The sequence below is a fragment of the Eschrichtius robustus genome, chromosome 10 (assembly GCF_028021215.1).
Source record: "Eschrichtius robustus isolate mEscRob2 chromosome 10, mEscRob2.pri, whole genome shotgun sequence".
Classification (NCBI taxonomy): domain Eukaryota; kingdom Metazoa; phylum Chordata; class Mammalia; order Artiodactyla; family Eschrichtiidae; genus Eschrichtius; species Eschrichtius robustus.
Window position 1 is genome coordinate 8,570,091 of NC_090833.1, and position 26,555 is coordinate 8,596,645.

Genomic DNA, 26,555 nt, shown 5'->3' on the forward strand with positions numbered 1-26,555 from the left:
GAAAGTACCTGATTTAGTGTAAGTCTGAAATTTTGAGGTTTTTGGATTGGCTTCGATAATTTCATGTCAGAAAAACCAGGACAGTTTGAAGAGTAGAGAAATTCAAGGAAAGTAGTCTTCTAATTTCATTCAAACTTAAGACTTAAAAAAAATTAACAAGTAGAATCAGATTCAATGTAAGTTAAAGCGTTAATACTGCATGGTTCTGGTGAGAGATGTTTGGAGTGTCTGCTGTATTCATTCAGCCTCCAGATGCTAATTTGAGCAGTTGTTGGTATGAATTAGGTGCATGCATTCGACCTCAGCTGCGGGAGGGTGTGCGAAGCACCGATGACCAAGGTTTGCTGGCCTCAATTTCACCATCTGGAGTTTCTCCTGGCATGAAAGTATTCTAGATTTTGCTCTGAAGGAGGGTTAGTTACGGAGCATAGTAAGACTCAACCACAAAATAAGACCCTGATGACAATTACTCTCCTCACCAATTCATCTGAATTTTCAGAAAAGTGGTCACCGTTTGATCAAAATACAGTGGTGGGTCCTTTGGTAGTTCTTAAGTCGACCTATTATTACAGTTTATTGGTTAAGATGTTGTTTTGAAGCATCTTGCCCAGAAACTCTTAAGAGTAGTTTGGTGCCTGATCAGTGTGAGCTCTGAAACCACAACAGCAACAAGGACCCAGAAACTCAGTCTCTTTCAGAAAATCATTAAGAGTTTCCTTCTCAGAATTAGGACACCCAGATTAAAAAAAAAGAGAGAGGGGGAAAGAGAGGGAGGGAGAGGGAAGGAGAGAGGGTGGGGAAGGGCTGAAGGGAGAAGCTATTGTGATAAAGCTACCATAAATAAAGCTAATTTTTATTCATTACTTTAAATAAAAATGTATTTGTGCAAAATAAAAGTCACTTAAAAGTATGACAAGGAGTGACACATGAAGGACATTGTTCACCTGAAGAGCTCTCAGCCGAAAGCAGAGCTCGGACCGTCCCCTCCCCAGGGCTTTGCTCTCGTCACCACGGTCGTCAACAATTGTGCCCTTGGACTTGGATGATGGAGAACTTGCTGGTGACTGTGTTTGGGGGCAAGAATGGGGGCGCTTAAGGCCTCAGTGTCACTCAGCTCCCCAGTGTAATCAAGAATCCCAGTGGCCCTGCCCTGGCAGTGCAGGCAAAGGGGTGAGAAGATGGGAGCAAAAGCCTTGCTCGGCGGGGAGAGGTCGGTGCAAAGTAGCTTTTGAGCAGCCGCTCAGGTCACCGTGCGCGCAGGCGGCCTCGAGAAGCTGGCAGAAAGCGTCACGACTTCCCATGCTGACCCGGGGGCGGGGGGAGGGGTGAGAAGAGCGGGGCCTTCAGACCCTGCAGGAGGGGGGCTGGGAGGAAGCAAGCAGGCCAGTGCCGGCCCAGTCCACGGTCCTGAAGCTGGGTCTTGCCTCAGAAGAGCCGACGGCAACAAGGCCTGGAAGGGCCCCAGGGGCCCAGGGATCAGGCCTTCCGGATGAATAGCACCCATAGGAACAGAAAACAAGACACAATTTAAGGCATTGTTTGTTTACAGTAAAAGAATGCGAGGGACCCTTAACACAGGAGGAATCTGGGCTCTCACTCTGACCTTCCTCGGTGGACCAGCCTATCACTTAAGGTTAAAGCAGGGCCTCAAAGAGAATGAAGTGTGTGATGTCACGAGTCTTGTGCCAAAATGCATGTTTCTCGGAGAGTCCACGCTCGCTCGCTTGCACGCACACAGACACGGCACGCACACGCAGAGGATGCTTCGGGGTTGTACAAAATCTGAGGCAGCCCTGTGGGCGAGCGACCCGGCACACCGGAGCCAGTCCCCGCCTGTCCCTTCCCTCCAGCCCTCACGCGGGGGGACGCTGTCCACTCTTTTGTGCAGGAGAAAGCACTGGGGACCCAACGTGGGACGGATGCTCTCTGGTCGCAGCAGCAGCTGGTGGACGGATGAGGGCCCAGGGAGGGAGGACGGGTTGTACAGTCTGGGGACTCATCGCGGCCCCGTGAGGTGGTGCTGCAGAACGGGGGTCATGGGGGGTCATGGGGGTGGCTGGGCATCGGCAGGCGGACCCCCGCACCGGTGGAGCCCTCTGGACTGTGAGGCCTCGGCCGTGTCCCCTCGAGTCCAGCTCTGAGTCTCCCAGCACCCCACCAAAGGCCTGTGCCCCGGACACGCGCTTCGCCACCAGTCCCAGGCCGGCTCCCAGAGGCCTCTGAAGTCACGCTAAGTCCTGCAGAGACTTATTCAAATGACATAAGGTTTGCAGGTACCTAGAAGAGAAAGCTCAGCCTCTTGTCAAAGTTCTGACCTTTCAGGAGGGGACGGGGGTGGTCCCTAAGGGAAGGGTTCAGGCCTCTCCCAGTCAGTCTGTGAATGAGTGGGTGGTGGGGGAAGGGGAGAGGGCACAGCAGTGGTACCAGCCACCACGTGTTACGGGGCTGCTGTGTGCCAGGCAAGGCTCTGAGTACCGCATCTTTATTGTGTCCTGAGTCCTCACAACAACCCCAGGAGGCAGGTACTGGAATTATCCCCATTAAAAAGATGAGGAAACTGAGGCTTAGAGAGGTGAAGTACACAGCGGGTGAGTGACAGGGCTAAGACACCAGTGCCCACGCTCTCAACCTCTATCCTTGGGTCAAAGCACAAGTGCATTTGGAGTGGAGAGCTGACCAATCCTGTAGGATAAGCAGATGCCTCTGGAGAGGAGAGGGGGTGGTTAACGGGTGGCAGGAGTTGGCAAGTGGAAGCACAAGGAGAAGGGGGAAATTTGGGGATATCGGGAACCCCAAGGCTTCCCATGCTGTGTCCCCAGGCCCAGATCCCAGCTACCTTTACCGGGGAGACCACCAGCCCCAAGGTCAGGGTGTTTCTCCCTCCCCTCAAAGCTGTGGACATGCCCCCAGCCCCAGGCCTCCTCCCCCAGCACTGCCGTGGGGTTCCAGGAAATTTGATGAGAAACAATTTCATCAAAAACAAATCCATCTTGGTGGCAATTTGGTCAAAATGATGAATTGGAAAAAAACGCATCTCCTTGCACTGGGAGACAGTTATAAGAACGGTCACAGCAGCACTGTTCAGAATAGCCAAAAGCAGGAAATCATTCTTGGGATCACGGACAGAAGAACTGATAAAAAAAATTACAAGTAAATGAATGACAGCTGTGCACACTGACATAGAGGAATCTTAGGAACATACTGTAGGAGAAAAGCAAGTCACAGAAGAAACTATACAGTTATGGTTCTATTCTTTAAAAAAAAGTTTTAAAAAATGTACCCCAGACAATACATTAAGGAATCAAATACATGTGTTCACATTTTAAAGGAACGGTAAACAAACAAATCAGGAGAGTGTTTATAGGGCATAGGTGAGCGGGAGGGAGACAGAATTAGGAAGAAGCCCTTGGGAGGGAGGTGTTCCGAGGACTGGGGAGGTCCTGCCTTTAGACTGGGTGGCAGGTACACGAGTGTTTGCTTTATTGCTGTGGTTTACACCTTACACATATGCTATCAATAAAGTTTAAGTGTATTCAGTGCTAGCACACACAACTTTAAGAAATGCAGTTCCACAAAAAAGAAAAGTCATCTTAGTCACTGAGATTTTCTACAGGAGTAGATGCATTTCTGTAATGACTTCATCGGAGCCCCATACCATCACATGCAGGTAGTGTGGCTTATTTCAATAATCCTCTGCTGTGGAATATTTAGTTTTGCCAATTTTTTCTTATTACATAAAGCAGAGGGTGGGAACATTTGTTTGAAAGTAAATTAGAAATAAAAAGGGAAAAAAGTAGAAAAAATAGAAAACCTTCTCCCTTAGGTCTAAAAACTGGACAAAAATACTTAAACGTTGCCAAAGCTTGTTGCGGTACACCACGTTTGCCAGACGTGAAATTCAGTCCATTTGTCCTTCTGACCAAACACCTCCTCTACCAAGTGGGTTTGACCCAGTTCCCTGCTACCTGCTGCGCAGCTGCTGCTACCCTCGGGCTGCCTCCACCCCCAGAGAGCCAGTGGACACTTGCTCAGGGCAACCATCCCTGCTCCCGGCTGCCCCCCACCAGTGCCACGACTGTCACCATGGAGCAGACACCAAGGCCCTGCCTCTCTCTCCGCCCCACCATCTGTGTGGCCCACCTCAGTCCTTGTCACTCCTCCGGGTCACCTGTGTGTGGCAGGTGAGCTCCAGCGCACTGTGCTCTCAGAGTGGCCCTCAGAGCTAAGGAGGGGCCCCAGGCATGCACGGAGTGACCAGGGCGGAGGAGGTCAGGACGCTCTTCCTCTCTTAACGTGACCTGAGGCAGCACCTTGTTCATCGCCTTGAGGTGACCATCAACCAAAGACCCTGGTCTCCCCATCGTGGAGATGAGCAGTTCCATTTGCTTAAGCACAAAACACACTCTAGAGACCGCAGAGCTGTAGTTTCTTGTACGTCATTTTAGAAATTTTTTGGGCACCGACATGCATATAATAAATATGCACGTGTATTTTAATACAAATGAGATTGCCCTTACGCGTGTTTTTACACTTTACTTTTTCACTTATGTCTTGGAGCCCCTTTCAGGTGATCACACACAGATCAGGGGGTACACAGTAGGGGTTTACTGAGGGTCGCTGAGTTTCCAGGTGCTTTTTTTTCTCTTTCTATTAAGGACAATGCTGCAGTGAACATTCTCACCATACACCTGTGTGTGCGTGTGTGAGCATATGCCCCAGACAAATTTCTAGCAGGTGAGTTGAGGGACTCGAATGCGATTTATTTTCAGTTTCCCTGTGGTGCCTCAAGTTTATCCCTTTATCAGTCTTGTCCTACTGTTTTAGTTTGTCGAGGACTTTCTGCTAATCTCGCCATCTAGCTTCTTATCGTGTAGAATTTGATCAGCTTGTTACATATGTCCTCATCGATGTTACAGATGAAAATCCTGAATAGGCCCAAACTGAGCACAGAATCATGGGACACACCACTAGAGACCTCCCTCTGCTTTATGAGAACCGCTCTGAGGGGCCAGGAAGTCTGTGACTGTGCTGTGACCAGCACCACGGCAGCCCCTGCCCTCCCGGCCTCACACGCCTGCTGTGAACTCGGCACCACCTTCCTCCTCCTCGAAGCTGCCACCATCTATCCCAGCCCTGGCGCTCTCTCTCCAGACGGAGGAGAGGGACCCGGCTCCCCAGCCCCCTCTTCCAGCTCATCCCTGGGGAACAGGTCAGGGACGCTCAGTGCTCCTGGCCCCAGCAGCCCACCTGCTGCCCGGGCTGGTGGGAGGGCTGAGCAGCCACCCCTCTCGCAAGCCTGGACAGCAGAGGCTGTGCTTCCAGGCCTTTGGCTCCACGGCAGGAGGCTGAGCAAGCCAGGTCCCCGCCGCCCCGCCCCCCCACCCCCCAGGAAGCATGCGGCGGGAGATCTCAGGGCCGGCAAGTACAGACTGGTGTCAGGCAGACCGGGGTTAGATCTTACTCACCATGGGGACTTAAACAAGTGTCTGCCACTTTCTGAGCCTCAGTGTCCTCAGCATAAAACGGAGACGGTATGGGAACCTACCTCACAGGGATGTTGGGAGGATTCGGCCAATTCCTGCACGTAAAGCATTTCTCCTGAAGCCTGGTCCTGGGAGGGGCAGCAGTGGGGGGCGGGAGCAGAGCCTCAGGCAGGCATGGCGGACCAGAGGTCCTATTGGTTCAAACATGCCAAGGGGCCGGACAGCCCCACTCACCAGCAGCCATGGTTGCTTCTCAACAAATGAGCTATTATTATCGTTATTCCTAAGGGTTGTCGGGGGCAGGGAGGCCCTTTTGTCAGGTTGGAGTATGCCCATGAATCAACGTTCGGGGGGTGACCTCAGTAGATGCTGTAGCCTGACCCTTGGGGCACTATCCTACCTGTAACCTATCTCTGATGGATGTTTCTGTGGCGTTTCCTTTAGTAGGAAAGACACAGGGGCCAGATTCAAAGTTCTGGTCTGAAGCTGGGCTTAGTTCCAAGAGGGGCAGGGGGTGCCCTGTCTCATGGGAAAAGGCTGATCAAAAGAGGGCGCCTGGGAGCTTAGCTGATAGGCTCCGGGGGAAGGAGGGAGGTGTGTTTTCTATGGACCCTTAGTCCCGAGGGTGGGAGAGGGTATTTTAGGTAACAAACAGGACTTTGGTGACTTTACCTGAGGCCTGTTGCTTTTACATGCGTCATCCAAATGCTTGTGCCACAGTATTGCATGAAACCGGGAACCAGTCTGGAACTTGTAAACATTGCCTGATGGGTAGAAAACCACTGGTTAAGAGGAAGGTCACAGGGGAGGGTCTGTCTGTTAGTGTGGCATGAAGATAAACGTGGACCTGGGGAACTAAACTAGGGAAGGTCAGGAGCAGCCCAAGGCAAGCTCAGGGCACGTGGAGGAGGAGGGTCCCGTGCTCCCCGCCTGTCTCTTTGGACCAGGGCTCTTAACCATTTTTCCGGCCATGGTGCCTTTGGCTCTGGTGAAGCCTGTGGACCCTTCTCAGAATTATGTTTCAAATGCATAAAATAAAATACAAAGAAAATCAATAATACTGAAATACAGTTACCAAACTGCTAAAAAATAAATGAGTGATATCATTCTCTACATGCTTATTTATGAATGCGCTAATGACAAGATCTGGGGGCAGGTCTGATACTGTACTGTAACTGCAAAGAGTTGAACAAAAATGCTATTCTAAGATATCTGCAATAATACGTGATATGAAAATACCCGTGGTTTCTCTTGCAGATAAAATCACAGGTATCGTGAACATTCTAGTTAGTAGTTATAATGAAAGGAATTAGAGGTCATGGAAAACAGAGATGTGATCTTTTTCCCACCCAAGTTCACAGACCTTTTGCATTCTATCCATGGACCTATGCCACCTGCTGTGTCATATTTCCCTCTGCTTGGGGACAGTGCTTTCCTCTGGGCTCAGCCCCGAGAATGGCCTGTGGACCCCATGACCATACAGTCTTTAAGTCAAGCTGGCATAGGTACAATCTTTACTTCCTAAAGAAACCACCTCTAATCTGGTCCCAGAGCCTTGCGGAAGAAACTCAAATGGTAACCAGCCTGAGGAAACACTATGACGTGTGCGTAGCCGTACGTGGTTCAGTCACTCAGAAGCAGAGCAGAGGATTTGGCTCCTCTCCATTCCCCGGGCTCCTTGAGGCTCTCACTTCTTTAATTCCCAGCTAACAACATTCAAACCCTGACCCTCCAACAGCACCATCATCTGCATTACCTGGGAGTTTGTTAGAAATATAGAATCTTGGTCTCCACCCCAGATCCACTGAATCCAAATCTGAATTTTTACAAAATCCCTGGGTAATCGTAGGTACATGAACCCTGCATTAGAACATTCCTGTGAAGGTGTGAAGATGCTCAGGGTCCTTACAGCTCCAGTGAACTTGCCTAGCTAGGAGACCCAGGAAATCCGGGGTTTTGTCACGTGACATAGGCTGCCAAGGAGGTTAGCATGGCCTATTCTGAACCTCAGTGCAGAACCTCTCCTTCTTCTCAGCATGCTCATGGGGGAAGAATAAAACCAGGAGGAACCGGGAGATGACTGGGCAAGTGAAAAGTTGGAGCTTTTATAGAGGGGTTTTTCTCTGATTTGGCCTTGGAGCAGGACGCTGCCAGAGTCTCAGGGCACAGGCAATGCCGGGGTGTCCTTGAAAGCTCCCAACACCCAAGACTCCTCCAGCCGTATGGTCACTGCCTCATCCAGCGCTATGTTATTCATTCCAGGACCCTGAGGCTAGAGTTCCAGGGGTGATGGGCCCCAGTAGCCATAGGTGAAAAGGATTCCGGCTGCCACGTGCCATGCACGCTGCTCAGTGGACACGCCCACCACGATCTAAGCAGCTTTTGTGGACCAACGAGGGACCCTGTGAACATCAGAACCTAAAGCAAAAGGAAAGCAGCAGCCTCAGAAGTCCCTACTGTTTCAAAACGCACATTTAGCAGCAGAAGAAAGAGGGTAGAGAGAAGCTGCAGGCACCCAGCGCCGGCCTGCTGCCTACCTTTGTCGGGGTTATTCAGCTGGAAGATGTCCGGGTGCTCAGGGTCGTCGGGCAGCTGCACCATCCAGCCCACGACGGAGACCTTTTTGCCAGGTGTGGATTTATACTGCGGAGGAACGACAGCATAGCCATGAGGCCCACACCCGCCGCTCCCCAAGGAAGGCCAACCTGGGCCAGGCAAGGTTCCTTCCACTCCCGCCGCCTTGCCCACCTCCACCCAGCCCCCTGCACTTCGCACCAAACGAAGTGCCAGCACAGAGAGGCCTTTCGTGGAACGTACGTGCTTTCTGTCTGTGCCCCTCAAGGACTTGGCTCCGTAGTACAGGAGGGTGGATCCTGAGAGTATGACCCAGTACCTGGTCCACGAGGACAGCTGCAGAGGCAGAGTGACAATGTCACAAGTGGAGGGCCAGAGTCCCCCACTGCCTGACTAGAGACCCAGCTACACGGGTGGAAAGGGGGGGACCCTCCTCCCGAGCGGTGCCAGCGCAGGCCTCATCTCGTCCCTGCCCGCCACCCCTCAGCGCCGCTCCTCCAGGGCCCAGAGGAGGGAAACTCCTCAGCAGCTCGTCAGCCCTAAGCCCTCGTTCTCCTTTACTCCAAGAGCCTTTCCTTTTCCCACCTTGTTTAGGGCAGTGCCAAGGCATAACTTCTATGTATTCAGGTGACCTGAACCCAAGAATGTCCTGGGGAAAAAGAGTTTTAAAACACGGACAAGCTAAACCATAACCCAGAAGAACCATAGTGTCTGCGATGGGGTGCCCTGGCTGCGAGCGGATGGCAGCGCTTTGAAAGCATGTATGGCTAGAAGTGGGGACTCCTGGCAGGACCAAGCTGCAGGTGTGGCTTTTGTTTCTCCAGGCATGAAGCAGACTGCTCTGCATCACGACCTACAAGGCTCCTCTTCACACTGGCGGGGGCGGTGGCGGGGGTTGGTGGGGGAACTGCGTCACCTCAGATGGTGAAAGCACTGGCTTTCAGACCTTTTTGACGACACCCACAGGTGTGTACAACACACGTGCATATGTATGTTGAACTGAAAGAAGCTTCATGAAACAATATTCACTTTTATTATGTGTAAGAAACTCCGACATTTTCCAGTCTATTCTATCCTACTCAGAAATATGGGTCATGACCCCCTGGATTAACTTCATCGCTCAACAGCGGGCCAACCAGCATCTGGAAAATAGTGTCTCGCTCTGGCCTCAGAATGACTGGAGCCTGGACTCTGGGTACAGGAGGGCAGCAAGCAGGTCTGTACAGCAGACCAGATATAGGGCCTCATGTCGCAGGATGCTTTGTGACACTCTGGGTCCAAGGGACAGAGTGTGGCCCAGGGCTGGGATGAAGACTCTTCTCCTCACCCAAGAACCACCTAGCACCCGAAGACAGGGGAGCTTCTAGAGCAGCACCTGGGCTAGGGGCCTGGTATCTTCACACTGGGCGTCGGTAGGAGGGGGCATCTCCAAGTGGCTTTGTGGGCAGTGGGCAGGGGCAAGCAGCAGCCAGGGCAGGAGAGGAAGGCCAGAGCAGACACGGGCAGATGCTGCTTGGAGATGCAGCTCACAGGCGGGCTTGCAGGCAGCTTGCCATGGACGCTCGTAGAACCAACAAAGAGGTCTTGGCAAGCGGCTGAGGGGTCATGGAGCCAGGGACATCTGGGTTCAGCACGTGGTGACCCAGTGGCTGGTGGGGGAGCCTGAGAGGCCTCCTGATTCCTCGTCCCTGTCCTTTCCACCACGCGTTTCATGATGCTGCCGAAGGGGGAGGGGATCTGCATCGGGATACCACCCAGGCCGTGCTGCCTGTCTCAGGCACAGTACCCACCCTGACTCCCAGGGTCTCCAGGCCTCCACCTGCCCTCAAGATAATCGCACAGTCCCATTCACTGCCTGCTCACTGTGTGCAGGGTCACACACGTGACAGTCCTGCCAAGTCCTCCAGGATGTAGGGACTATTTTATCCCAATTTACAGATGTGGAAACCGAGGCCCTGCCCACTCAGTGGCACAGCTGGACTGGAATCCTGGTTGGCCAGTCTCTGGAGCCCATGCCCCCCCTGCTGCCCATGCCGCCTCTGGACAGATGTGCCTCTGCACTCACCGCAGGCTTCCGTCCTTCCTTGAGCAGAGTTTTCCTTCTCAGAGGCCCCTCCATGGTGGGGACCGCCGCCGAGCTCCCCAGCGTACAGATGCACGGGCCGGTGGGGCTGCGGGGGAGACCACCAGTCAGACATCGCTTTGGAGGAGCTGAGGTCAGGCACCCTCTCACCCACTGGGGCCCAAGGGTCCCCCACTGCCGGGTCCATAATGGCGCCACAGGACAAGGACTCAACAGTGCTGGGCAAGGCTGGGGAGGGGAGGGCCCCGAGGGCCCGGAAAACCTGAAGGACGGTGGCCTTGGGCTCACCCACAGCTGAGAACTTGCACCTCCCTCGTCTTTCTGAGTGCTGAGCGGCTCTAGGCTTGGTGCCCACGTTCCCTGTAACCCAGGCCCCTAGCAGCACCCGTACCCTATCCTGGCTTCCCCTCCACCTGGGGAGCTTGGGGCCTGCGCAGCACCTCCTCCTTCCTGTGTTGGCAGGAGCAGCGAGGAAGTGGGAGTGGAGGGGATGGAGTAAGAAGGGGGGCAGCAGCCCCAAACCCCCATGCCCTGCACATTTGCAGCAGGGCTCCTCTCTCCCCCTCTGCCATGGGGATTCGGGCGCCACCTACAGGTGAAGAGTCCAAGTGCAGCACAGCCCAGGCCGCTCTCCTAAGCACCAGCTTCGGCCCCCTGGATAGGCACCTCCCGTAGACACCTCCCTCAACCCTGCATGAAAGCCGAGCAGCGCTCCCTCCGCATCCCAACGGAAGGCATCACCATCCACTGGCTGAAGGAGCCAGAAACCTGGGGGTTCTCTCCTCTCATCAGTTCACCCCCGAAACCTCATCAATCCCAAGGACTCATTGATCCCATGCCCTAAATATGCCCATCTCAGCCACCCCACTCCCCCCACCTTAAGCGAGAACTTGATCATCCTTTGAACGACTGCCCAATACTCTCACCTGACCTCCCCGTGTCCACTCTTGCCTTCCTCCCATGCGCCCTACACACCGTGGCCAGCATGACCTGGTCCTGCTGATACCCTCCCCCCACCCCCAGGCAACCCCTCCAGTGCCTCTGAGACCACCATCCTCTCCCCCTGCTGGACGTGGCTCTGGCCCACCTCTCTGGCCTCACCTACCACCCTCTCCCCCTCTCATTTCTTACAACGTGGACTTTCCTTCACTCCCCAAATCACCCAGCTCTTCCTGCCTCACGGCCCCATGGACCGTCCCTTGGGCTGCAGGTACTCTTCTTACCCCTACACCTCCCTTCACTTTATTTGGCTGATTCCTATCACTCTTTCAGTCTTTTCTCCAGGGAGGCCTCCTCTCTGGACCATCGGCACCTGTGATTTTCTGTTCCGTTTCTGCTCTCCTGAAGCAACAGCCCTACAGGCTGAGGCGGAGGCTGAGTCCGTCTCGTCGGCAGCATCAAGCACAGTGCTTGGCACCCAGCAAGCACCATAGAGCTACTTGTCGAATAAATGATCACATGAATAAATGAATACCTGTAGACGCAGCTCCGGGTTCTGGGAGAATTCCGAACTGGAACCCGCCAGTTGGGCCCCAGCGTGGCATAGAGACGTCCCCTGCTTCAGAGGAAAAGGGTTGAGTTTTAGCAACAGCCTGGAAAGACCAGCTACTCCTGAAGGAGGCGAGGGCATCGCAGACTATGTGGTCATTAGCTCAGGAAGCCTCAGCCCCAACTCTTCCCCCAGCCTCCTCAGTCACACTGCAAGCACATCTGGGGCACAGCTGGAGCTGCTAGATTAGTGAACACAACACCCCTGGAGCCTCCATCAGGGCGAGTCCCCAAGTCTCCAGGTGTTTCCTTAACCTTTTAACTGAATGTTCACCTTTCTTCCAGTGTCAAGGGGATGACTAAAATCCAGGCACACCCCTTATCCCCATGTGAGGTTGAGAGAAAATGCTGTGTAGCCCAAATATTCCATGGTCAATCCAATTAAAAGTGCACAGACACAGAATTGTGGGCCGTCTTGCATGTTGGCCCAGGGTGGGGATGGGGTGGGGCATGTGTAGCATCATTATTCCCCCCGGGCACTACTGAATTCCTCCGTTTGCTACGTCTTCTCCATCGGACAGTCTCTTTGCTGGCCCCAGATGGTTCCCTGCAAACCTGCTCTGTGACCTGCTGCAGCGTCCAAGAATTGGTGCTCCAGGACCTCTCCGTGGGCTGCCCATCAGGCCGCTCTCTCACCTGTAGTTCCCCAGCAGTGAGCCTTTCCAGGGGAAGATGTAGCTTCCAGGGTAGGTGGGGATCTTAACCTATTTGGGGGAAGGCTTCCGTCTTCCTCTCCTCTCTGTATCCTTTTCCTCTCTTGGCAGAATGACTTCCTGTGTCTACTTGATCCTCCACCTTCTCCCCACCCCTGCAGCATGGTCTCTCCCTGGGCTCTAGCTTCCCATTGGCCAAACAATGATGCAACCCAATTTATAAAGCCAGACAAGGTCCAGACGTCCTTTTCAAGTGTTCCCTCTGTTGTCCACTGCCAGTCCCAGGTTGCCACGTGTTCCCCTGTGGCACTGGACACCTGGGGGGTGGTGTGGGGTCATCGTCATTCACTGCAGCAGGTGCATCGCGCCATCACCGAGCTCAGGTTCCTCCGAGAGGGGGCTGCGTTGCTCTCTGCCCCTCCATCCTCCGCTCAAGAAGGAACTGTTCTTGATGACCATCTTGGGTTTGCTGTCCAGAAGCCCAAGTTCAGGGCTGGTGGGACTCTGATGGTCCTCCAGGTCAACAGCCCTGGGACCCTGTCCTTTTCATCCATCAGCCACTCCTCTTTAGGTGACAAAGAGCTGCAGCATGTGCTTGGTCCCCCAAGTCCTCGAATGTAATGGGTCTCAGCCCATTCCCCACCCAACCCTCGTGACAGATGATGGTCACAGGCCCACCCCACCCGCACCACGAGCTGTGGCTCAGAGGTCCCAGCACGCTCAACTCCCAGCCTACCTACAGGCCAGACTGCCTCCTCCCTCTCTTCACGGCTGGGCATGACACCACGGCACGTCACAGCCCCGTGCTTGAGCAGGCTGTGCAGAGCACCAACAGACTGCCTCCAGGGACGCCCCCCTCCCCAGCTGTAACCGGGGATCGCTTATGAGTCAGGGCAGGGTCTGACGGTGAACATCTCTGTGCCCGGAGGATGTCTCCTCGTTTGATCTGGATTCCCGCTCTGAGCCGCTGTCTGTTTGGAGTTGGAGATGGAACCTCCCTTGGCAGAGCTGGATCCTCCGGTCCCTTCTTCTCCACCTTTCTTCTCATGAGTCTTTGTTCCTGGTACCCCAGGAAAATGTGTGATGACAGTGGACTGTTCCACAGATGGGGCGATATGGTTGGTGCTGCTACCGACTCTCCATCATTCTCTCCGCTTCTTTGAGACACTCCATGGCTGCACACTTAACAGATGTTTGGCAGGACTGACGTTTGTTGACGGAGAGCTTTAAATCAGCATCTTCCAACCAGTCTAGGCTTTTGAGCAGTCTTTCCTCACGCTCTTCCTAAAGGAGTTAGGTGCTCCCAAGGGCAGTGGACAGCTGGAGGGAGTGCAGGGACGCCGGGGGTCACTGGGGCGGCTCTCGGGAGAGTCACTAGTTAATGACCGCTCCTACGTGTCAGGCCATTGATTATCTCACGGGAGCTTTGTTTCAGCACCATCATCCTCCCCAGAATGGGGAACTGAGGCTCAGTGATGTGAAGACACTTAACCGAGGCATGAGCCAAGTAAGTCAGGATTTGAACCCACAGTTTTCAGGGTGGGAGAGAGGTTGAGTTGTCGCGTGGGGAGGAGTCCGCCATGGGGACAGGGTCCTCGTGTGGAGCCAGCACCATGTGGGCGGCTTCCTGGCATTCTGCTCTCAGAGGCACCCCTACTCAACAGGTTTCTGCTGCAGCTCACACTGGACGGGCTTTGTCAGTGTCTGTGAGGCTGGATGGCCACAGATTTGTAGACCCTGGATCTCCTGGGGTGGGGCCACCTCCCAGGTCCCTGGTCCCTTGACTCCCCCGATGGAGTCTTCTCCTGGTGTTTCTGGCTGCCTGGCATTTAAGAGCAGCTGTCATTTATCGCCCGCTTATCAGGAGGTGGCTAAGTGATTTCACACAGCGTTCCTCCCAGCTCTGTGAGGAGCGCTGTTCTCACCCTGTCTTAGATGAGGACGCTGGGGCTCAAGGAGGTGAAGCCACCCATTGGCCTGTCATTAGGGTTGGAGACACAAGTGCTTACGCAGGGAGCATGTCTTTTCCATGTGAGCCAAGGGCCTGCATCAGTCAAGCTGCTCCAGGTGCGGGAGGGCAGAGCCTGCTCCGCCTGGAGCCTGGGGAGTGACCCCAGCTTTGAAGTGCAGTGTAATGGTGACTCTTCCCCAAGGCCAGCTTTTAGGAGACTATAGGCAGGGTGGGGGCCAGCCTTCCCTCCCCAGGCAAGCACTGCGGGGCTGGAGGAGGGCTGTGACAGGTGGGGCGGCTCCGGCTGGGCCCAGGCAGGCTAGCATCAGCACAGAGGAGCCAGCATCTTCAGCCACTGGAACCACTTCCAGTGCTTTGAGAAGATTTGTTATTTGAACGTTCACGGCCAGAAAATGCAAAATGAGTGCGCAGTGGCATCTGGGGAACTCCAGAAATAAAGGCATTTCTCCAACCGACGGGGGCTCCCAACTCCAGAACCACAGACACCTTTCCCAGCAACATACTGGGAACAGGTGGCTGAACAGAATGTATCCCAGGAAGGCCAGTCTACTGTTCCCTCTCAGGAACAGATCTCGAGGAGGAGTGGGGGAAGAGGGCTGCAGTAGGCCCTCTCCTCATGGGAAGTCTGGTCTCGGGAAGCTGTGGGCTGGCAACCAAGTAGAACACCTCAGTCCCAAAGGGTGTTCAAGAAGAAGAAGAAGGAGAAGATGATGATGATGAAGATGAACATGATGGGGAAGGTAAGGATGATGATGATGGGGATAGGATGGTGACAGTGAGGACGAGGATGGTATGAGGATGCTCAAATGATGCGATGATGGTGATGACGGGGAGGATGGGTACCAGGCAACGTGCTAAGCAGTATCCGTTCACTATCGTATTTAATCACACAATACTGTGGGGCAGGCACTATTCTTATCCCCACGTTATAGACAAGGAGTCTGAGGCTTAGAGAGGTGGAGTAACTTGCCCAAGTCACAACATAGGGAAGAGGAAGATGGTTGGTGCCGTTAAGGTGGAAGCAGCCAGGGTCGTGCTTAGGCCAACAGCATCATGAGAATTCAGACTGGCTGAGGCAGGTCTGAAAGGCATCTTCTCCTAAGTAGTTTTCTAGGTACACATTAGGTGGTAGGTATCTTGGGGGTTAAATTTCAGAAAGCCCTGAGTCTCTGTTGCTGGTCCAGGAGAGGGGAGCAAGGAGAAGCCTTGGATAATAATTACATTGAGGCCTCAGTAATCTTGTCTTAGCGGAAGTACCAGCCCCCCCACCATTCTTCTATCTCAAGTGCACAGAGCCCCTGGTAGGAGTGCACCTGTGGAAGGGTTCAAGTGATGCTGTTCATCAACAGTGTCCACCTGTACCAGCAAACCCTTGCTGGGAAGCCGTCCCATTGGACCAGGTCTTGGTCCTTGCCGCTACCTAATGATTTACTCTCATCTGCAGGCAGGAAGCTGCCACCCTAAGTTCTGCTGGGCCTGGGATGTCCCTTCCTGCAGTACTTGTTAAAGGACTTTTGCTGCCTGGGAATCACATTTTTCTCTGGGTAGCGTCCCTGATCCACTGAGTGGGTCCCTAGGAGCCATATCTGCACTGCATGCTTAGCTGAGGGGACAGAACCACCCCTGATCCAAGCCAGGTCAATCAGGTTTTCTCTGTTGGCAATTGGGAACCAGATCTGAGAGGCTGACAGTCAGGCTCTGTGGCTCGGTGAAGCTATAACACGTAAACTTGGGAGCTATGAGGCATCAAGCTTCCCCAGTGTGAGCTGAGAGGTCTAGAAATCTGGGCTGCAGAAGGAGAGGAGAGCATAGCAGATAGGCATAGAGAAGGGTCAACACCAGATGGAAGGAGAGTCCTGTCCACCTTCTAGGACCTGACTCTGAGGGGTTGTAGGTGCTGGACAGAGAGGTTGTGGGCAGAGATTTCTCAGCTACCTGTGAAGCCGCAGCAGCTAGCGGGCAGGGCCCAGCCCTTGTCTGTCAGGGCCCAAGGACAGGGTCAAGCAAAAGGCCAGGGACTGTTGCCCGCTCTTCTCTCCCAGAGGGGCCTGAGCTCCTGGGTGGAGCCTTACTCGCCAGACGTCAGTGTCTGATGCTGACAACAGGGCAAGAGATGGCATCTCTGGGGGGAAACCAAAATCAGAAGCTTGGCACATCGCCCAACTGGGCTGCCACCCAAGGCAGAGCAGCAGAATGGAGCAGCGGGATGGACCCGGGGGACCAGACTGAGGGGTGGGCAGGGGAGGGCCACCAGCCTGGGGGGTTCCTGGGCCTCAGCCACAGGGGACGGGGGTGGGGCAGTGAGGCCCTCTGTGAGGGTCACCCTGAGAACAGCCACCCTCATGGCTGCACTTCAGTTGAAGTGGACCCCTTGCCTCCAGGATCGCCCCCAGAACTTCGCCTCCCTCTCCTAACATGCTGCAGAGTTTGGGGCCCAAGAGGCACCCTTGAACCCTGGCAATCCCAAGGCATCTACCAGAGTCCTCTGACCTTCTCCAGGAGGAAAAGGAGTGTTTTAAAGACTCTGACTTGGGGGTAGCAGGCCTGGGGCTCTGCTGCCATGACTCCACTTTCCTGGGGTCTCCCTAAGGATGCTAGAAGATTTCATAGGCTAAAGACAGCACAGTGTGGAAACTGCACCACCCAACCTCCTCTACACCCCAGAGCACCTACGGGCCACCTGTCTACAGCACCCTCTTAAAGGGGCCTTCCCCGCAGTTCAGAGTCACCCTGGAGGCCAGCAGGGCTGGTGGACACTTGCCTGTACTGTAGCCCATCCACTGAACTGCCATGTGGGAAATTTTCTCTTCGTCCCACCCAGCCTTAGACTCCGGGATCTCCTGCTTGCTGGCGAGAGGTTCCTACTGAGCGAAATTCATACACATCCCAAAGTAAGTTCCCCGACAGGAGCAACTGCACCTCTGTGTCCAGTATTTCCTGTGAGCGTCCTCCCTGTAGAGCTGGGGAACCTGAGGCTCGGGGAGCTGGAGAGACATGCCCAAGGTCCCTGAGAGAGTAAGCAGCCCTGACCTCAGCCCTGCCCACCCCCACCCCCCAACGCTGCTGACAATGTCCAGAAGTCACGACGACCTCTCTCTGCAGAGGCGCACTCAGAACTTCAGAGACCAGGGCTCATCTTGGAGCCCACCCCTCCTGCAGAGACTCAGGGACACACAGCACCCCTGGGCCACCGCTCCTCCCCTCCTGTGACACGAATCAGGCCTCGCAGCCTCCTCAGGTCCCAGGACCCCCCTTGAGGGCCCACTGTGGTCCTCTTCACCCAATGTCCTCGGCTTTTGCTGAACCACTGCCTCTACCAGAAGCCACCCCTGAACCCACAGTGTGACCCGGGTCCCCCTGTTGGGCTTTCCCGTCGCGTCCTCTTCATGACCCCCCGTGCACCTGGCATCGTGGATTGAATCTCTGTCTCCCACCTCGGCCGCGAGCTGTGACCGGCCCCCTGATGCAGCTCCCCCTCCCCAGGAAGGAGGATGAAGGGCTCTGCTTCTGAGGGGGCTGGCGCACGTTCCTCTCCCGCTCCCTTTCCCTCTCCAACCAGAGGGGCTTCCTCCAAGGACCCCTCGGCCTCCTAGTCTCTCCGCCACCCATATTTTGGCCTGTCTGTCATGTGAGAAGGCCCTTCTGCGCAGCCTGGCAACGTCAGACTAGAGGAGAAGGATGGCTGAGTATTTCGTAATGAACTTTGTGACGTGCTTTCATATTTCACCCCTTAAAAAGTGACCAGGAAACATTTCTGATTACACCCTCTTTTAGAAAGTTAAATGTTATTTTTTTCCTGGGTGAAAAAGAAACATTTACCCATTGTAGAAAATTTGGAGAATACAGAAAAAGAAAATAAAGAAAGTCTCTCAATAACTCTACAAGCAGAGACAACCAAGAGGAATGCTATTATGTACCTTCATACATACACACACATGTGTTCCTCCCCATCACCCACTTCGCTCTCTGTAAAAACCTCATTTAAAATGTTTAACTCCTAGGCTGAGATTCTTGTTCTCACTTTAGTGCCAACGCAGGCATAAAGAAGCAGCCATTACCTCTTACCGACAGGCCCGACTAACTCTCCCCGCCCCCCGTTCCATTTCTGAGGAGGCTGAGGTTTGCTTGAGGCCAGCCTGGTGCAGCGTCCACAGTTCCTACATTCCGATTCATCAAGGATGCATTGAAAATGCCTTTCCGGGGCCACCTCCCTGCCTCCTTGGGAAAGTAGATGTGACACAGGGCTCTCCTGCCTTTGTCCCACTCCCAGGACACAGGTGAGAAAACATCAGGTCAGGGACGTGAGGGGCGTCCCACCCTTGCCCCCTCCCCAGAGACTCCGGCCTCTGGCTCCCCAGGGCCCTGACCCAGGACCACCACTCTGTCCTCATTCTGGGCCCTGAAGATAGGGAGGGTCTCTGGGGGCCGCCTGGGGGCTGAGAACTGACCAGCACTGCCCAGGGTCTGGTTGCCTCAGGGCTCCCGTCGCTTCCCGTCCCTCCTCAGCCCACGGGCCCTGTGACCTGCTGAGGCCGAGCTGGATGAGGGACAGGAGGGCGACAGCAGCGGCAGAAGGCCCCCTCGGCTCCTCGAACCCTCCACGGTCCCAGCAGGAACAGTGGCTGGGTGCGGCCACTCCCCCAGAGAGCAGCCGGGCGGGTCCCGGGACTCTGGGGGCTCCAAAGCAGATGCCCTTTAAGGCTGGCCACTTCAGGAAGCACTGGGCACAGCCTGAGCCCTGGCTGCCACCCAAGGACACCTGGGGGCCACAGGGCTGAAGTGTCCAGGGGTGTGAATCAGGGAAGGCAAACTTGCAAGTTGGGCCACACGATCCCACCCTTGGCCAGACAACGAGAACCATCCTACCCGCCTGTTCACAGCAGCATAAAGGCAGCCTATGATGTGCCCTGAGACCAACAGAGGGGTGTGTGCCGGCGGCTGGGTCACTGGCCTGGGCCTCCCGGCCCTGCATGCTGGTATCTGGCTCCATGTCTCTTCCTGGCCAAGGCCAAGCTTGTCACCAGGGCTGGGGGGCTGGTGGGCTAGTCAGTTGAAGGTTGTGGCCTGTAAGCTTCAGGGCTGTGGGGCAAGGTGCTGCCCCCCTCTCCCAGCCTGGCCTCTGGGAACTGACACAGACAGGACCTCTTCCTCTGGCGGGGCTGGCCCAGCCCTCTCCTGCACCCTTGTCTCTGGTGCTGACGCCACCCTCCGCCCATGCACGTGTAAAGATGCAAGGAGAGCGGGTTCTTACAGCGTCTGCTGGGAACAGCGGGCGGGGGGTCCGGGAGGGGAGGCTCCTTGGGGGCAGCCGCTGGTCTCTGGGGCCAGGAAGAGTGAGGCCCGGCTCCCGGGGAAGAGGGAATCTGCTCCCCTTCAGTTAGCAGGAGCAACGTGGCATGGGGGAGGCCGGGGTGGAGGGAGGTCCTGTGGGCCTGGGCTCTGGGTGGGCAGAGGTTAGGAATACGGAGGCCCAGGCAGCAACAGGAACTGTGGTCACTGAACTGTGAGAGAAACGAGCAATGTTTTACAAAGATGTCAAAGCGTGTGAGATAAATCCCCTCCAAGTCTCCCGTGGGGTCTTCAGGAAAGTCTAGAACGCTCACATGCTTTTGAGGGAGTGGACTCTTGCCGGGGGACATGAGAAGAGGCCAGTGTGGGATGGAAATGGAGGCTGGAGGCTGGGCCACGGGAGCTGGAGGCTGAGGGGCAGCTGGCGTCTGGACCGTCAGGACGGCCTTGGGTCTCGGAAGGCGCCAGAGGGGACATCCTAGCCCCGCCGGCATCTTCCAAAGCAGGTGGTCTCCTGCTCCCCTCCGCAAGAAGGGGCCGGACCGGGAGCTGGGTCCCGAGGAGGTGAGGGACAGGCCATTCTCCTGGAGGCGGGGCTGGGCACCTGCACAGGCCAGCTGTCTGTGAGACCAGCGCTTGCCAGAAAGCCCACCCAGAGTCCTGTGAGAGACATTCCGATGGAGAGTGGGTCTAATGCTAAATCCTACGTGAAAGAGACAGACGAGAAATGCTGCAGTGTTTGGTATTCCCCGAGTGGAGCACAGCTCCGTCTCCCTGAGCGGGAATTCTCTCACCACCTTCCTTCCTGGCAGCTCTGACCTCAGTCGTGGGTGCTTAGTAGGAACCGTATCTGCCGCCCTCAGTGACTGGCAAGGTGTCTGGCGGGGAGCAACTGCTTAATACACAGCTTTGAGTGAATGAGTGAAGAGTGAACGAAGGAATGAATGAGTGAACACAAGGAATGGACGAGTGAAAGAAGGAATGAAAGAGCCATGAGCAGGTCCAGGTGTGGACACTATTCAGGATCAATGTCCTCTCGTTGGCCCGTGGTTGGGGAGGTGCTGGATTGCCCGTAAGCCCCCTTCCTCAGGGCTGCCCCAGGAGTCCCCTGACCGCTGCTGAGAAAAGTCAAACTTCCGCTAGTCAGATCCGGAGTCTATCCGGTGCCTGTCTGGCTCTCACCCCTCCCTGGGGTGGGCAGGGAGAGGGCAGCGGGGCCCGTTTGCCTGTGCTCCCCATATCAGAGCAAACGTCCCTCCAGGAGGCCAGCGGCGGGACAGAGGGAGGAGCTCCGAGGGCTCAGGGAGTCGTCCCTCCCCCTCTTCAGCCCCCCACCTAGGGTTTCACGAGGACAGATGGACCGGCTGACCGACGTGGGGCCAGTCCCTGCAGTGTCACAGCGGCACTGGACGATGCATGGTGGTGATGAGGTGGGCCCCATGATCGGGCGAGGTGGACGTGGGTCGGCTCTGCCTGCCAGGGGCGGGTGAGGCAGGACCGCCACGTCACCTCTCTGCGCCTTGCTGTCCACAGGCATGAAACGGGGACATTTTACAAGTAACCACCGCGTAGCTAGGTCTGAGGATGGGGAGAGACCAGGACAGTGCCTGGTACACAGGGAGGGCTCAACAAAGATCCCTTATCCCCACATGATAGCACTCTGCCCTGTGGGGACTGGCCAGATTCACCCCTTCTCTGGCCATTTATGACTGTGGAGGCTGAGGAGACAGGAGGCTTCAGCACCAGAGGAGTAGTGTGTGTAGACGTGTGAGAGGCGCGTGTAGGCCTGCATTGCGAATGTGCACCCAAATCTGTGTGAGCGTACGTGAGTGTGCGTGTGTGGGTGTGTACATACACACGTACGCAGAGGGTGTAGCGTGTGTGTGTGTGTGTGTGTGTCCGTGTGAGTGTGTGTGTGCCTGTCTGTGCACACAGGCCGCTGTGCACACAGGCTAGTGGAGGGGCTACTCTGAGGGACGGTGCAGACCTGCCTCTGCGTCACTGGGTCCCCCTGCCTCCCCTCAGAACTTAAGTCGCCACGATGCCCTTCACCTTCGGCGGCGCCTAGGCTGTGGGAGCTCCCCGTGCACAGAGTCTCTGTCTTCCCAGAGCCCACCTGGTGCCTGGCACAGAGGAAGCGTCAGCAATGGAGTAGGCGCACGGGGTGAATTCCCGGGGCAGACAGGCTGGCTGCTGGGAGCCCAACCCCGGGCCAGGGTCCCCTTCGTTCACCAGTGCCCAGCACGGTAGGTGTCGGCCCAAAGGCCCGAGGCCACGGGGGTGCAGCGCTCTCAGACCCCACCAGGCGGAGCTACAAGCCCGTCTCCAGACGAGGCCCGTTCTCAGGCTTCTGGTTTCCAGAACCCTCATTTCAGACCAAATCTGCACCCAGGGCTCCTCGGGCGCTGGCCTCAGACTCCCGGGCCAGCTTTGGACCAGGTGATACGCGGGGCTGCCCGAGCAGGGGCTGGGACGCCCGCCCCATGCCCATCCTGCCCAGCGGCCTTCCCGCCTCGGCAGCCCCACCCGTGGGCTGCGCACGCTGACCTGCGGGAGCCACCGGGCGGCCTCACCAGGCTGGGCCGCCGGTGAGGTCGGTGGGGCTGGTCTCCAGCTCCCCGGGCCCTGAGCGACTCCCCTGGGAAGGAGGCCGAGCGGAGGCCACACTCACCTTGCCAGCCCTGAAGACGTCTCTTCACTAAACTCTGAGCTCTCACTACTGCCTGCAAGAGGAACACAGATCGATGAGTGCGGCGGCCTCGCAGAAGAGGGGCCACCCGGAGCGGCCCGTTCTCCTGGGTCACCGGGCCCGGGCCCCGAGCTGCACAGACATGCCGGAGGAACAGCTTCCTGACCCTGTGGCTGTCAGCGTGGCTCGGCTTCTGCTTTGCTGCTTCTGTTTCTGACTCTTGGCCCATCCCGCCCCACTGTTCCCTGCCCCTGAGGGTGGGTCCTCCACTCCCTTCCCTGCCCCTAAGGGCTGCAGCTGCCTGCCCACCAGTCCTCTGGGGTCTGGGCCCTTAGGCCTCTGTCTTGGCCTGGCCTGGCTTCACCACCGCCTCCCTTCTGGCCCAAGTAAAACCAGTGTCAAACAGGCCTCACCTGGTGAAGACAGGGGCCAAACGAGCACACTTCTTCCTCCAAAGGTCAGGGCTCGACTAGACGCTGGTCAGGGAGCAGCTGCCTAGCAGAGGCCCCGACGGAGCGGCCCTTCAGATCCTGGGCAGTGTGCACACAGCGGGGCCCAGCCCTCCCCCAGGCCTGCCCCTGTGGCTGACTTGGACTCTCCAAGGCCCGGCTTCAGCCACGAGGACAGCAGAGAGATTTTCTCAGAGGGGCCTGGGTTCCACACTCTTTGCCTGGGCTGCCTGCTGACACCACAGGCGGGCAGTGGGAGGGGGAGAAGGAGGAGATCTCAGGTCCCTTGGGAGTTACAGGAGGGAGGGGACCAGTTCAGCTCCAAACAGGGCACGTGCACATACGGCAACGTGCTCCCAGCCTTTCAGCTCCAAACGGAAAAACATCTGAGCTTCCCGAGTAGAGGAGCCGAGAAACAAACTGCCTGGTGATCTCCCTCCTGGATACTGGACAGCATTGCGTCTGACTCAGTTTTCTGTCTCAGGAATAGAAAGGCCTGGGCTCAGGCACAGCTCAGAAAGTTTCCTGGATGTAAAACAGCTGTTCTGCTGCCCAGCTGAATGCTCTTGGGCCAGCATTTCCCAGACTGGTTCCTCAGAACCCCATCCCAGAGGACTCTCCAAGGAAGATGGTCCCGGCCCAGATAATGAGGGAACCTGCAGACTCCGCTGCCTTCTGGGAGACCCACAGAGCCCATAAGCACGTTAAAGTCTCTGGGAAGAGACCTGCCTACGTGGTTATCCCAGCCTTTCCCCAACACACAGACCCTGAATTCTTTCCCCAAGGCACACCCATGAACCGCAGGCTACACAGTCCTAAGCTGGTGTAAACCCCTGACCGGGTCCAAGTGGGATGACCTCCTTCCTGGACAGAAGGCAGACATGGACCTTGCTTGTCACAGACTTTCCAGCAGGTAGGAGACAGCTGCCCCCTGCAGTGGCACTGCCTCAGAGACTGGCCTCATTTCACGAGGATGTGGGATGTGAGATTCCTGCCCAATTGTCCTGTCTGCACCATCCTCTTCCTTTCCATGCCCAGGGGCCCTCCACCCTACAGGCCTCCGACTAACCTGCTGCCAGCCCCGGGAAGGCTCCCTGTTAAGGGAAGTAGACAGACACACAGACTACAGAAGCATGGGCACACTGAAAGGACACGGCCAGCGGAGAGTACGCTTGTCTGACAGCAGAAATGACCTGGGTGACCTGGTCAGGTGACCTGGACACTGCAGCGGGACAGACCTGTGACCAGAGCTCAACGCCATCCTTAGCTCTGACCCCTCCCCTCCTGGCCCCAGCAGCTCAGTTTCTGTCCTTCCAATGACATAAGCACCATTTCTGGCTGAAGTTCAGACATGTGCTTTCATCCCAGAAGATCAGTTTTTTACCCTCCCTCACTCTGGCTTCTCAGTGTGAAGACAGGGGCACAGTGAGCGCCCGGTGGCCGCCCCGCTGCCGTCCCTGGGCAGCACCTCCTCCTCTGCCCTCCGTGCGGGGGCTGTGGCTCCCCAGGGACGGAGCCCCGCGGGGGCAGCGACCAGGCTTTGGCAGTTGCCGGCCAAGGATGGCGGGTCTCAGGTGCTTGTCCAGCCTGCCTGCCACTCTCAGGGCCACCAGCAGGATGAGGACAAACCCAGGGCATTTCGTGAAGCCTCGGAGGCCGGGAAGCAAAGGCCTCCCTAGCTCTGGTGACGCCTGTGGGGAGCCCCCTCTGCAGGGGGTGAAGGGCCACCGGGCACTGCACGGTGACAGAGACAGGCACACGCCGGGCTGTGGCCCACCCGCTGTGGTGTGCAGGCCGGAGACGCTTACCGAGGGCGAGTCCATTGGTGACGGCAGAGGAGGAGGCGAGGGCGAGGCCCCTGCGGGGGCTGCGCGACTCCAGGACGCTGTCGTCCAGCAGGTGCCTCGCTTTCTCCGATGGGAATGTCGCACTTTTACTCTCAACTACACTCAACTGACACATCATACTGGAAAATGGAAAGGAAGAAAGAGGCAAAGATCCTTATCTAGGGAGTGACAGTGGTTACACCTGCCCTGGCATCCTGAGCAGACGGCGCCTCCACCCAGAACCGTGGTCTAAGTCCAGGCTCTGCCCTGTCTCCCCGTGTGACCTTGGGCAAGTCACATCCTTCTTCTGAGCCTCAGTTTCTCCATCTGTCAAATGGGGACTTACGATACTTGCCCTGCCTGTCTCCCAGGATGACTGTGAGGCTCAAGTGAGCGGATGGTGCTTGTGAGACATGGGGCCACACAAGCGAAGGGACAGTGTGACCCTGCGATCAGTACGTCTGGTTCTGGAGTCACAAACCTGGTCCAAATCCTCGCTCCAGCCTTACTTACCACTGCAAGGTACTTCACCTGTCAAACCTCACCAGGCTCGTTCTTACAAGGTGTATCATATAGCGCCTATCTTGGAGGCCTGCAGGGGCTCAGTGAGAGAATGCTGGACAGGCACGTAGCAGAGCATCGAGCACAGAGCAAGCCCCGAACACTTGGAAGCAACCCTTTCTCCTCCAGCCTGTGAGTGACTCCAGGGCTGGTCTGGGCTGGTTGGGGCTTGTATCTTAACGGTGGAAGGAAGGAAGGAAGGGAGGAAGGGAGGGAGGGAGGGAGGGAGGGAGGGAGGGAGGAAGGGAGGAGGGAAGAGGGGAGAGAGGGAGGAAGGGACCCAACTGCTCAGGATTCTGTGTCCGACACCCTGGGAACATTGTCATGGCTGTCCCGGCCACGCTGAGGACCATGCGTGTCCCCCAGCTGTCAGCCCCACACAGCTGGGTGAACCAGCGGCAGCTCACTGCTCTGCAGGCTTTCTGCAACAATTGGCAAGCAGAGACTCTGAGCCCCAATACACAAGCACCATGAGACACCTAGTGCTCCCTGGATGACAGTCATGGTGTCCACTGGACTCTGGGGTTTTCCGCAAGGAGGCACTAACCGAGCTTGGGCAAACCTCCTGGAGTCCCTCCACTGTTTCCCTGCCATTCCCCGCACACTTCCTCCCTTGGCTGCCGGGCCTGTGAAACCCCGTCACCAGTTCGCAGGCTGTGCTGCCGTGGACAACCCCACTCTTCCTGAGCACGTGCCAGGCCTGAGGAGAGGGCACCAGCCCCGGATGCCAAGAGTGCCCGTCAGTGACTCCCAGACGGACGGGGCAGGGCCCGGTGGGCCAGCATTCCCAGCAGCCCTTCAGCCCACGCCCCACGCTCAGCCCAGTCTAGACCCGGGGAGCAGGGGGTGCTCACTCGGTCACCCACTTGTTGCCCAGGCTGTGGCTCTTCCTGTGTCTCGGAACTGGGGGCGTGGGGAGGCTGCCAGTCACAGATGCGTCAGGACAGGTGGGCCGCCGGCTGAACCTCGCAGAACTGGAGCCGCCGGTGGGGGCTGTGAACAGAGCAGAGAGAGTGATGGTGGCGCTGTGGAGGCTCGGGGTGGGGGGGCCGGGTTTGGGGGAAGGCACCTGGCCCGGCTGTCATGGGGGACAAGGTTCTCCCAAGTCCCGTGGGCTTCCACTCGCGAGACCCTGACCCCTCCCTCCCTGCTTCCAGGCTGACAACCGACCGTCAGGAGGGCCAGTGTCCTGCTCTGCGTGGTAGCCCCCTGACCGGGCAGCCCTGCTGCTCATATGGGGGAGAGTGCCGTGGACAGACGTGGGGTTGGACGCGGGGATCAGCATCCTGGCCTGTTTCCCTGTGGCGGGACTCTTCCATGGCCACCCAGCTGGGTGACAGAGCTGAGCCTTAACAGGGTGACTTCTGAGTCCAGGTCCAGGGCCCTTACCCTGTGCCCTTCCACGGCCACTTTCTGTTCTCAACCACA

The 26,555-nt window shown here is 56.5% G+C and overlaps 1 protein-coding gene across 14 annotated transcripts in view; it reads right to left on the bottom strand.

Moving 5' to 3' along the window:
- Nucleotides 1-1,526: 1,526 nt before the first annotated feature.
- RALGPS1 (Ral GEF with PH domain and SH3 binding motif 1) overlaps nucleotides 1,527-26,555 on the bottom strand; it is a 284,245-nt gene continuing 259,216 nt past the window's right edge. For 3 of the 14 annotated variants that reach the window (XM_068552259.1, XM_068552261.1, XM_068552260.1), the window contains exons 12-20: nucleotides 25,982-26,120; nucleotides 24,549-24,706; nucleotides 22,274-22,325; nucleotides 11,615-11,698; nucleotides 10,123-10,228; nucleotides 8,301-8,393; nucleotides 8,021-8,126; nucleotides 6,156-6,247; nucleotides 5,404-5,611 (exon numbers count right to left, since the gene is read on the bottom strand). In XM_068552259.1, coding sequence (XP_068408360.1) covers nucleotides 5,513-5,611; nucleotides 6,156-6,247; nucleotides 8,021-8,126; nucleotides 8,301-8,393; nucleotides 10,123-10,228; nucleotides 11,615-11,698; nucleotides 22,274-22,325; nucleotides 24,549-24,706; nucleotides 25,982-26,120 — 929 coding nt within the window. In that variant the 3' untranslated portion in view covers nucleotides 5,404-5,512. Of the gene's footprint in view, nucleotides 3,132-5,403; nucleotides 5,612-6,155; nucleotides 6,248-8,020; nucleotides 8,127-8,300; nucleotides 8,394-10,122; nucleotides 10,229-11,614; nucleotides 11,699-22,273; nucleotides 22,326-24,548; nucleotides 24,707-25,981; nucleotides 26,121-26,555 lie in introns of those variants that run through there. The other 11 variants (XM_068552262.1, XM_068552266.1, XM_068552270.1 and 8 more) reach the window with 11 other exon arrangements.